This window comes from Macaca nemestrina, chromosome 12, assembly GCF_043159975.1.
Source record: "Macaca nemestrina isolate mMacNem1 chromosome 12, mMacNem.hap1, whole genome shotgun sequence".
In the NCBI taxonomy this organism is placed as follows: Eukaryota; Metazoa; Chordata; class Mammalia; order Primates; family Cercopithecidae; genus Macaca; species Macaca nemestrina.
This window is the reverse complement of record NC_092136.1, coordinates 73,872,928-73,885,017: the sequence shown is the minus strand read 5'-3', so window position 1 is coordinate 73,885,017 and position 12,090 is coordinate 73,872,928. Positions and strand designations below refer to the sequence as shown.

General features: G+C 52.9%; 2 protein-coding genes across 5 annotated transcripts in view; both read left to right on the top strand.

Moving 5' to 3' along the window:
- Nucleotides 1-8,953, top strand: part of LOC105468746 (chordin like 2) — a 34,798-nt gene extending 25,845 nt beyond the window's left edge. For 2 of the 4 annotated variants that reach the window (XM_011719066.2, XM_071075297.1), the window contains 6 exons: nucleotides 742-910; nucleotides 1,889-2,083; nucleotides 2,407-2,580; nucleotides 3,743-3,797; nucleotides 8,093-8,185; nucleotides 8,795-8,953. In XM_011719066.2, the coding sequence (XP_011717368.1) occupies nucleotides 742-910; nucleotides 1,889-2,083; nucleotides 2,407-2,580; nucleotides 3,743-3,797; nucleotides 8,093-8,185; nucleotides 8,795-8,885 (777 nt within the window). In that variant the 3' untranslated portion in view covers nucleotides 8,886-8,953. The remainder of the gene's footprint in view (nucleotides 1-741; nucleotides 911-1,888; nucleotides 2,084-2,406; nucleotides 2,581-3,742; nucleotides 3,798-8,092; nucleotides 8,186-8,794) is intronic. The other 2 variants (XM_011719067.2, XM_071075298.1) reach the window with 1 other exon arrangement.
- On the top strand, nucleotides 6,536-7,014 carry LOC139357540 (uncharacterized). The gene is given in 2 exon segments (XM_071075299.1): nucleotides 6,536-6,787; nucleotides 6,790-7,014. Coding segments are annotated over 2 exon segments (477 nt in total).
- Nucleotides 8,954-12,090: the final 3,137 nt, after the last annotated feature.

The window sequence follows — 12,090 nt, the reverse complement described above, 5'->3', positions numbered from 1 at the left end:
GTGTGTGGCTCCAGGTCAGCTAGGGAGATAATAGGCTCTGGTCCCTGTCCCAAGCCCACTTGCTCCTCTCCTGTGGCCGGGAGCTGCCCACTCCCTAAACTGAGCTGTCCTCGTCACACCCCTGTTGCTGTCACTGACAGCCCTCTCAAGACCTGGTCTGGAGGGACAGGGTCTGGGGGTTTTGGATCCCAGGGGTTCAGGAAAGGGGGCCTAAGCTTCAGAGACCCTTTGTCTGGGTCTGGATGGGGCCTGCTCTTGGTCTTCACGCCCCATGGGATTCTGGGGCCTGATGCAGTCTTCAGAGGGCCATCCTCTTGTCCAGCCACCAACTAAATCTCCGCAAAGGAGAACTGCCTGCCATGCATCCTCACCGCATGCTCACCTTCTGTTTCTCAAATATGAAGTTCTCCCTGATCAATTATGTCTGCCACATCAAGACCACAACACCCTCTGCCCACCCCAGCCCCAAGGCCTTGGCTCTGTCTGACAAGGCCCAAGAAAGGCTTCCTGGAGGCCAGATTTCCAAATCACTATCCTCTGAGAGTTTTCAAAGATCAAACTGTCTGAAGACATCTTAGACCTCATCCAGATCTTTCTATCTCTGGCCTCTGCCCTCTCTTCTCTGGGAAGTCATGCTGGGGTCTCCCCGCAGCCTCTTGCTGCAGCCTATCTTGCTGTTCCTGTCCCAGCTGGGGCCTGCTACGCTCAGTCAGTGACCTTCATCCTTCCTGCTATTTGCAGAGACATCCTCAGGATCCGTGTTCCAGTGATGCTGGGAGAAAGAGAGGCCCGGGCACCCCAGCCCCCACTGGCCTCAGCGCCCCTCTGAGCTTCATCCCTCGCCACTTCCGACCCAAGGGGGCAGGCAGCACCACCGTCAAGATTGTCCTGAAGGAGAAACATAAGAAAGGTGGGGACTGAACCCTCCTCCAATCTGTGAGGCAGGGAAGGAGGGCCCTGACTGCTCCCACCTCCCACCCCCAACCCCCTGTACTCCCCACTCAGCAGTTCCCCAATTCCAACTTGGCCATGAGCTTGTAGACTCGGAGAATGCCAAAACTGAATGAAGGTGCTCTTAAAGATCATCAGGTTCAAGCCCCCATTTGACAGATGAGGACACTGAGGTTCAGAGTACTGAGTTAGAGACAACTAGTCCTGGAACAGTATAAGATTTTTTTTTAGCATCTACCGCATCTTTGCTGGGAAGAGGGGCAGACAGAACAGACAGATGGCAAATGGAAAATGGTCTCTGCCCTTGAGGGGCTCATAGACTAGTTGGGGAGACAGACAAGTAAATAAATGACTTTAATATAAGGAAGTGTGCTGAGGGACAGTTTCTGACAACAGAAGGAGGGAGCAGAGCGAGGTTGCAGGAGGACAGTGGGGATGAAGGAGGGAAGGTGGTCAGATGGGCAGCCATGGCCACAGAAGGGGAGAAGAGTCCTCCCCGCAGAGTGCCCCGACTGCTGGAGAAGGAAGAGCTGTGGCACTACTGAGTCCTTCCCCTGCCTTGTTCAGATGGGACACCGAGGCAGAGGGGGGAAGGGACCTGCCAGAGCTCACATGACCAGGTGGTGACAAAAGTTGATCTCAGTTCTACCACAAGATCAGCACTCTCCTTGCTCCCACAGAAGTGCCCTGAAGGGCGAGGGAGGACTCTCCATCTTCAGCAAGTTCCTTCAGGGCCCATCTCAGTTCTGAGTGCTACAGTGGGCGGTGTCTGGGAGAGGGGACAGGTTTTATACCCTGGCCTATGCTTTGCAGGCAGTGTGGCTAGGCTGGACTGGTACAGTGAGGGCTCTCCAAGGGCCCACCCCACCCGCTGCTGGACCAGAGGCCCTGGCCACGTCTGAGGCCCTGATCCTCCTCCTTTCTCACCCTCATTCAGCCTGCGTGCATGGCGGGAAGACGTACTCCCACGGGGAGGTGTGGCACCCGGCCTTTCGTGCCTTCGGCCCCCTGCCCTGCATCCTATGCACCTGTGAGGATGGCCGCCAGGACTGCCAGCGTGTGACCTGTCCCACCGAGTACCCCTGTCGTCACCCCGAGAAAGTGGCTGGGAAATGCTGCAAGATTTGCCCAGGTACACAGGCGGGTGCCGGCCAGAGTGAGCCCTGGGTCTCTCTCCCCAGGGTCACAGACACTTGGAACATCTCAGACATGGAAGGGCATGCATCAGTGCCACAGGATGCAGGGCATGTCAGACACACAGGAGTGGAAAATGTCAGATGAAAATATCAAATGGATAGAACCATGTGGTGTCAGGATAATAGATTCAGAGGTTGTTAACATAGAATCAAATAATGTTCCAGATTCCATGAAGTCACAACCTTTTAGAATGTTAGAGCTTTGAAGAGGTACAGCCACTGTTTATTGAACAACTTCATGAGCTGCTTGTCTCTCCAGAGGACAAGGCGGACCCTGGCCACAGTGAGATCAGTTCTACCAGGTGTCCCAAGGCACCGGGCCGGGTTCTCGTTCACACGTCGGTATCCCCAAGCCCAGACAACCTGCGTCGCTTTGCCCTGGAACACGAGGCCTCAGACGTGGTGGAGATCTACCTCTGGAAGCTGGTAAAAGGTGAGTGTTTGCCCACTCCCAGTGGGGTGTACCTCTGGCCAGTCCCCCTTCCCGTGCCCCAGACCCCACAGGAGCCTTAGGGACACTTTGCTGATCAGGTGCCTCTGGCTGCCCCACCAGGTTTAAGAGCCCCTGATTCCAAGATGCAGGGAGATAGTGAGCCTGACTGGTTCTCTACAGTTCTGATAAGCTCCTCCTGCTGATGCCAAGGCTCGATAGTGCTCCCTCTCCTGGGAGGAAGGCGCTGTTGCACCTTGTGAGGAGCCAGGCAGGGTGATGCCTGCCCTGGAGAAATAGATGTCTAAGCAGGATTTTAGCACTGGGGGTGGGGGTGTGGGGGCGGTCTTCTCAGGCAGGAGAGCCCTCACAGCATCCTCAAAGTAGGAGGGCCTGGAGGCTGGCTGTATTCAGTCTTTTTAAAGTGGTGGATCTTATCACTCCCAGGTAAGTGGACATCAGAACTATAGTTCTCATTCGGTGAGAAACCCACCCTCTTCAACAGTCTGTTGCTATCACCAACTTAAGGTCAAGAGGAGTTTTTTCTACTTTTTTTTTTTTTTTTTTTTTTGAGACAGGGTCTCAGTCACCCAGGTTGGAGTGCAGTGGCATGATCTTGGCTTACTGCAACCTCATCCTCCTGGGCTCAAGCGCTCCTCCCATCTCAGCCTCCTGAGTAGCTGGGGCCACCATTCCCAGCTAATTTTTGTATTTTTTTTCTTTTTTGTAGAGATGGGGTTTTGCCATGTTGCCCAGGCTAGTCTCGAACTCCTGGACTCAAGTGATCCTCCAGCATCAGCCTCCCAAAGTGCTGGGATTACGGGCGTGAGCCACCACACCCAGCAGGTTTTCATTGATGAAGAAATTGCTGAAAGTTCAGTTTTGTGGCCTTTCTTGTAAAACATAACCTCTGGGTAGAGTGAACTGTTAAGCCATGATCCAAACTAAACTCTTTTAAGTGTGAATTATCTCTAAAGTTCCTTTCCTCTACTGATGGTTTTGGCTGGCGGGGTGGGGGTGGAAGAGGGAATGATAAGAAAAATGACAATGATAATAATAACCAATGTGTGTAGCACTTTGGAGTTTACAAAGTGCTTTCACATTCACTATCTCATTTGATCCTCAACGATCCTGAGAGTTAGGTATTATTATCCCCATTTTACAGATGAGGAAACTGAGGCTCAGAGAGGTGAAGTACCTGGCCCAAGGCCACACAGCCAGTAAGTGGAGGACGGGAGCTAGAGCCCATGTCTTGTGGCGTCAGATGCGGCTCTTTCCCTGCTCTACTCTGCCCCCTGTCGTAGGAGGAATGGACGAAGAAAGTGGAGCTGTTCAGCCTGGAGAAGAGAAGACTCAGGGGGACAGGACTGCTGGCTTCGTGGCTCTGAAGGGCTGTCCCAGGCAGAGGGAGCAGCCGTGTTCTGAGTGACCACAAGGGTCAAACAACAAGCAGGGGCTTTGGGTTCGAATCCCAACTCTGCCAGTTTGAATCCAGACTGTGCTATACCTTAGCTGTGTGGCCTTGGGCAGTCATGTGATCTCTCTGGGCCTCAGGTTTCTCTTCTGTAAAGTAGGGAAGAGGGTTTTTGGAGGATTAAATGACATGACATCAGTGCAGCCCCTGACATACAGCAGGCACTAAAAATGTCAGTCTTCTCATTCCACCACATTGGGATGGTGAGAAATGCAGAGAGGCAGCTTTCAGCTCCAAGAGAGGAAGAACTTTCTCATGCTTAGAGGCTTCTGCCAGTGGAAGGGAGGGAGCAAGCTCCAGTTACGAGAAGCGTGCAAGCAGGGGCTGGTGGGGATTCTGTCTGCAGCTGGGGAGTTAGATTCAGTAACCCTTAACATTTTTTGAGCCTTAAGATTCCATCAGTCCCGGCTGGGCCCGGTGGCTCACACCTGTAATCTCAGCACTTTGGGAGGCCAAGGTGGGCGGATCGCTTGAGCCCAGGAGTTTGGCCAACATGGTGAAACCCCATCTCTACTGAAAATACAAAAATTATCCAGGCGTGGCGGGCGCCTGTAGTCCCAGCTACTCGGGAGGCTGAGGCAGGAGAATCACTTGAGCCCAGGAGGAGGTTGCAGTGAGCTAAGACCGTGCCACTGCACTCCAGCCTGGGTGACAGAGTGAGACTCCGTCTCAAAAAATATATACAATAAAAAGAGTCCGTCAGTCACTGGGCAGGTTTTGGCCACATATTTACTCTGGGCCTCTCTCCCTCTGCTGCCTGCAACTAAGTGCCGGGACATGGAGCATAATAGGCCCCAGCCTCTGTCTTTAGGAGGTCATGGCTTAGTGACCTGGGTGCAGCGGAGCTTATTGGGAGCTGAGCTGGTCACGGATGGCTTCGTGGAGAATGGGCCTCAATGATGTAAAGAGCCAATGAACAGATAGTGTACCTAAAAATTAAAATAAATAAGTAAATAAAGAGGCAGGAAGGGTACACTGCATCCAGGATGACAGCGAAAGTCTCAAACGCTGGTTCCAGAGCTCACGCCCATATGCCCTGTGCTCTGTGATTGGTGTGTAGCAGGCACTATATATAATGTATCTCATTTAATCCTCTTAAGAAACCTAAGGGACATGTATTAATGCCCCCATTTTGCAGGTAAGAAAACTGAGTCTGAGAAGTCAAATGACTTACACAAAGTCACGCAGTTTAAGCAGTAAAGCAAAGATTCAAATCCAGATCTGACTGTCCCCGGTGCCACCTCCATAGAGGTGACTTTGTGCTTTTAGGGAGGATGGCCAAGGTGTGCCAGGATGGCACAGTGGGGACATAGCTCATGGCCAATCTCATTGCCACCGGCCCAGCAGAAAAGGAAAAACAACTTCACAATGCCAGGCCCTGCCATCCTGTCACTAGCAAATCGCACCCCATCTCCTCACCCTGTGGGTTGCCTAAATGCCCCATCAACCTCCCTGTTCCCTCCCCGTCCCAGACCGTGGGAGTTAAAGCAAACACTCCCCAGGGTTGATTGTCAGTGGGAACCACTCACTGTCTCCCCAACCCAAGGAACGGAAACAAAGTGAGCAGGCAGATGCTAGGTGAGGCCACACCACGAGGGGCCAGCCCCAGACACCAGAATCTAACCAGATAGTTGGCTTAGGGTTAAGGGCCTTTTAAAGTTTCACAGTAGAAAGGATGTCAGGGGTCTCAATTCCAAGCCCTGCCTAGGAAGGAAGCCCCCCTGCAGCCTCCTGATGGCCTGATGGTGTCTGGTGCCTGACTGTACATACCCCCACTCCCACACCAGATATGTGACTCACTTCCAACACTGAATTGCTTAGCCCAAAGGGCATCTGACTTCACACTGAGCTGAGCCTATCCTGTGTCCCTGGACCCGCCCATTGGTCCCTGCTCTGCATTGAGGATCCACAGAGCCCACCTGCCCTCAGACCTGCCACAGCCCTTCAAAGGGCAAGAGGCACAACCATGACCCTCAGGCTAGCTCTTGATTCCAGGCCAGAGACCCAGTCCTTTCAATTATGTTTTACAGACCACAGTGTGGGAACCCGCCCTCATCCCTGCCACCTTCTCTCCAATTTTTCTGTAACTTGGGAGCATGCAGTGGCAGGCTTGTGCCAAAGGACCCAGCCCCATCTCATCGCTCCCCATCTCATCTCATGCTTGTTGCCTGCCGCTATGATATAGTCCCTGGGCCTTTGGAGTTTCTTCCATATCCTGGTCCTTGGCATCTGGGCTAGGGGGTCCATGGACAGTGCTGGACATTTCCTGATTCCTGGAACTCAGTCCCAGGATCAGGGTTTTCTGTTCCCCTTGGCAGGAATCCCACGCTGATTCCCATAAAGCAGGGCCAGTTCTTGGTCTTCTTAAAGGCGGTGTTGGCCTAGCAGAGGCCTTGCTGGTTGCATCTGTTCTTTCTGGCCAGAGACCTTGGTGGGTAACAGCTGGTGCAGCCTCACAGCCCATGTGCTCAGGGCCTCAGAGCCATGTGTGGTGCCAGTGGCCAGCTCCCCATGAGATGCAAACATCAGGGGATCCAGCTAATACCTCATTCCCCCTTGAGGCCTGGCCTAGACTGGGTGTGGTGTGTGTGTGTGTGTGTGTATGTGTGTGTACTTGTTCATCTGTCCAACCATCCATCCATCCATCCATCCATCCATCCATCCATCCATCCAGGGATTCATTCATTCTACATGCCTAATGTGGGCCAGGCTCAAGAGACCCAGAGAGGAGAGCCCTCTCTGGGAGTCCCCAGTCTGGTAAAGGAAGCAGGAGTAGGCACAGTGAGAGCACATTAGAAACAGGCACAATCACAGATGGAAGCCAGGTGCTGTGGGTGCCCCAAGGAGGAATTGCTTCGGGTGGATTAGGGAAGCCTTCCCAGGTAAGGCTTGTAGCACAGGTAGGAGTTCATTTGGTGCCAATAGTAGAAGTAGTGGCCAGGTACAGTGGCTCACGCCTGTAATCCCAGCTTGTGCTTTGGGAGGCCAAGGCGGGTGGATCATTTGAGGTCAGAGTTCGAGACCAGCCTGGCTAACATGTGAAAACCCAGTCTCTACTAAAAATACAGACACACACACACACACACACACACACACACACACACACACAGAGTTAGCCAGGCGTGGTGGCGGGCACCTGTAATCCAAGCTACTCAGGAGGCTGAGGCAGGAGGATCGCTTGAACCCAGGAGGCAGAGGTTGCAGTGAGCCGAGATCACGCCATTGTACTCCAGCCTGGGCAACAAGAGCAAAAACTCCATCTAAAAAAAAAAAAAAAGAAGTAGAAATAGAAGGCAATAGTAGAAGGTATTCCAGGAGAGGGAATGGCATTTGGAAAGGCTTGCCTCCTCAGGGGACGTCAAGTATTTGGTTAGGGCTAGGGCACAGGCAAGCCACTATTACTCTGCCACTTGCTCATTCTTTGGTATCTGAATAACCACACCTATTGATTTTTATCATATGTTCTATGCCCTGAGAAAAGTGTGACCAGTCCACATGAGCCAGCCAACCTTCCTTCCTCCCTTCCTGCCCTCCTTTCCTTTTTCCTTCCTTCTCTTTCCTTTCTTCCTTCTCTCCTTCCTGCCTTCTGCCTCCCTCCCTCCCTGCACGGGGGACAGGTGGGTGTTGTGAGAGCAGGATGGTGCAGGTGACAGGAGCAGGGTCGGCAGAGAGAACAGATGGAAGAACACAGGCTTCGCCGTGGAGGCGACAGGACGTCAGGGAATGGGAATGACAGGGTGATGTATACATGTTCTAATGACCACAGCTAGGACTGCAGATTAGAGGGGGAATGAAAGGGGTTAGGACTCTAGTGTAGTGACCCAGACAAGACAACAGGGGCCTGAGTGAGGATAGTGGCAGCGAGGTAGGAGAATGGATTCAAAATATTGAGGAAATGTCATCAGCAGGATTTTGTGTCTGATCAGAATAGGGGTGGGGGAGGGAGTGACTGAGTCCGTTCTGTGCTAAGTCACCCTGTTTCACTTTTCACTGACTGTAAGTTTTTGCCTTTCCTGCTCACGTCCTTGTCTCTGCCCTCAGGGATCTTCCACTTGACTCAGATCAAGAAAGTCAGGAAGCAAGACTTCCAGAAAGAGGCACAGCACTTCCGGCTGCTCTCTGGCCCCCACGAAGGTAGGAGCTTGGGCTGAGGAATGGGGCCTGGAGAAGAAGGCAAGGACACAGGCCAGAGCCTCTCGGGGAGTTCCCAGGCTGCTGGTGCTGGGAGGAGGGGCTGTCAGCCACAGACGTCAATTCCCAGCACAGGAATCCAGTGGGTGTCTGCGCCAGAGATTTCCCAACTCCAGAGCGGGAAGGTGAAGCAGAGCTGGCTGGATTTGATCTTGGGGGTGGAGAGAGACAGGGCTGTGGGGTGGGGAGGTCTGAGCCCCCAAACCTGTGTGCTGCCCACTCCCTCTCTACTGGAACATTTCCCACTTTCTTTCTATACTTTACTCTTAGGAAGATGGACCCAGGTGGGGCTTCGGGTCGGGGAGGGGAGGTCACAGAAAGGAGTATTACCAACAGGTGTCAGGAAACCAGCTCTGTCCCCCAAGGTTGTTTGAAAGCTGAGTCATGTGCCCCAGCCGTGTGATGGGACACTTACCTCCAGGCTCCCTGTGGGCTCCAAACCCTGGCCCTTGCAGTTCCTCCTGGCCCAAGGCTTTTCCAGCCCCCAGCCCCTGCCTCTGTTGTGCATGTGCAGCATACGCGCCCTTCTCTTTTCTGCCCTCCTCCATGCAGGTCACTGGAACGTCTTCCTAGCCCAGACCCCGGAGCTGAAGGTCACGGCCAGTCCAGACAAAGTGACCAAGACATTATAACAAAGACCTAAACAGTTGCAGATATGAGTTTTATAATTGTTATTATATATTAATAAATAAGAAGTTGCATTACCCTCAACCCTGCCTTCTGGGTTCATATCCAGTCTCCTGCATGCTCTCCCAGCAACTCCGCAAGGCAGGCCTGGTTATCCCCATTTTACAGGGATGGAAACCGAGATCCAGAAGGGACAGAGAATGGTCCCGGTCCTCACAGTGAGTTGTCACCGGAGCCAGGGCTAGCTTCCCCAGCCTCCTCACCCAGGCCCCCCACCTGCAGCGCCTCCTGCTTTTCTGGGCAGCCCCCCTCCCACAGCTCTTTGACACTGAGCCTCAGAAAGAGGAATGACTCTAATTAGCCAGGGGAGGGCGCTAATTGAGCCTTAAAGCACTTTCCCAGCAAATATTCCTGGGATCCTCACTACTCTCTTCACACCCTACAACGAGGAAACCCAGTTAGGGAGGAGCAGCGGGCAGTCATTTGCCCGAAGCCGCAGAGCTGCTTAGTAGCAGATCTGGAGTTGGAAGCCAGATCTCTCGCTCCAGGCTAGCACTCCTTCCCCAGTTCCACAGTGTGGCCAGTGTCACAAGCCCAGATAGCCTCACCTCAGAGGATTTCCAAGACTGAGCGGTCAGATTGCCAACTGGCACCATGCTCTGAGAAGGCCCAACAGTTACAATTAAAGACACCATTAGGGCCAGGCGCGGTGGCTCATGCCTACAATCCCAGCACTTTGGGAGGCCGAGGCAGGTGGATCATCTGAGGCCAGGAGTTCGAGAACAGCCTGGCCAACATGGTGAAACCCCATTTCTACTAAAAATACAAAAATTAGCCAGGCGTGGTGGTGCACGCCTGTAATCCCAGCTACTTGGGAAGTTGAGGCACGAGGATTGCTTGAACCCAGGAGGCAGAGGTTGCAGTGAGCCGAGATCATGCCACTGTACTCCAGCCTGGGCAACAGAGCAAGACTCCATCTCTAAAAATATTAATAATAAAATAAAGACACCATCAGTTATTTATCCTGCTGACGTGTACAAATCCTTATAATTTCAAAGATGTTTTAATGCCCATGATTTCACTAAAGGTGAATGGTGTAGGCACTACCCACATTTTAGAGAGGAGGAGACGGACTCGGGACCACCGCATGTCTTCCCCAAAGCCTCACAGTGCTGTACTGAAGCCAGGGCTAGAACTCAGGTCTTCCGGCCCCAGGCAGGGTTCTCTCCTCAGGATAGCTGGTCTCAACCCTCTCACGACTATGGCTTCTCCATCCCCTCCCCACCCAAGCCTGATCAAAGCTCCAGAGCAATGGTGGAGAGTAGTCTGTTGACTGGACTTGTGCAGCCACTGAGAGGGCTTGGTGTCATTGTCTCCATAGCCTTGGTCTTTTTTTTTTTTTTTTTTTAAGAGATGGGGTCTTGCTATGTTGCCCAGGCTGGTTTAGAACTAATAGGCTCAAGCAATCCTTCTGCCTCAGCCTCCCGAAGTACTGAGATTACAGGCATGAGCCACTAAGCTGGCCTCCATAGCCCTAATCTTGAATCTAGGGTTACTAAGGTTTGGGAAGTCGGCTAAGGTTTGGGAAGTCTTATTGAGCAGGGATGAGTGTCTCCCTCCCCTAACTCCTCTGCCAGCTCCCAGGGTCTGGGTTTGAAAGTTTGGGGTTTCAGGCTGGAACCTCCCAACATCCCCTGAGTCAGAAGACATTCACCTTCTCCCCTCACAGCCTCTACCTGGCCCTCCTCGACGACTCACAATTTTGGCCTGGCTTGCTCACACAGAGGGTTCACTTGGAGCTTTGGAGATGGGTTCCGAGCTTGCCTCATTTAAAGTGCAGGAATCTGAAAGCTTAACCATTCACAGGATAAACTCTGGTCATCCTTCAGTCTAGCTCAGATGTCTTCAGTGATACCTTCCCTGACACATCTGTGCCCTGAACCCGCTCCTCCTTTCCTGGAAAATGGGGTTTGGAGGCAGGGCTCTGTCATCAAAGGCAGTTCCAGGGTCTCTAGACAGGAGTGGACTTCGCTGTACACTTTTCCTGATGCTACAGACCAAACTGCCTTCCTGGTTTCTCTGACGGGCTTATGGGATGCCTATGAGGTTCGCCTTTCCACCGGGGGAACACATTCAGCACATTGCCCTCTCCTGACTTTGGTCCAGACCTTTCTGAGTGTGTAAACACGGGCTCGCCATGTGAGTCTTTAGGCAGCTCTGCCATGTTGTCTTCTCTTTCATGGATTCATTCATAAAACATCTTCTGCGCTGCTCTTGGGTGGGCTTTATGCTAGAGCACCAACACAGTGTAGGGAGCTAATTGCCCTTCCTGTGTTTTGGAGCCTCAAGTCTGGAGGAGGAGATGGAGGAGGAGATAGAGGAGGGAGTGGCATCCGAGCCCCTGAGTGTTGCGAGTGCTAAGGGCAGGGACCAAAGGGGCACAGCCCCAACCCAGACCGAGGACACTCAAGCAGGCTCGGAAGGTGAGCAGGAGATAGAAAAAAAGGAGAGAGAGAGAGGAGGGTGGGTGATGGCACAGGAAGAGAAAACTTGGTAGAAGGTGAAAAATAGCAAGTTACAGCAGCACCACAAATAGCTCACTGTCACTGGATGATAATTTGAGGCAACGTGCAAAGGGAGGTGAGGCTGCACAGCTAGCTGAAGAGCTCTGACTGCATCCTGAAGGCTAGCAGGTAGGCCCAGGAGAGTTTCAATACTTTGGTCAGATTTGTGGTTGAGAACACTGGTTCTACTGGCCAGGTAAAGAAGGGCCTGGCAGAGTGAGGCTGAGGCCAGGTAGGAGGTGGCTGCTGTGGGATCCATGTGAGGATGACTCTGGCCTGGGTAGGAGAGAAGTCATGGGCAAGGCACAGTGGATGACTGGCGAGATTCGGGATTGAGGGAGAGTGAGGAGCAAGTGTGTACCTGGTGTCTCACTTGGTGATACCTTCTGGGAGGAGAAGCCAGAAGTTTCAGCTGAGTACACGCTGAGTCTCAGGAGGTATCCACAGCCCTCTGGGTTTAATAGGTCTGGAGAGAAAACCGGGCTAGAGGTGGGGAGTTGGGAGCTGTTGGCCTGTAGGTGGTAACTAAAGCTGGGAGAGGGGGTGACACTGGTCTGGGAGAGATGATGGAGTAAACAGAGTGGGAGCATGACAGACCCCAGAGCATCAGCAAAGGGTCAGCATGGCAGACGGAACAGGTGGGGGAGCAGGGTGCTG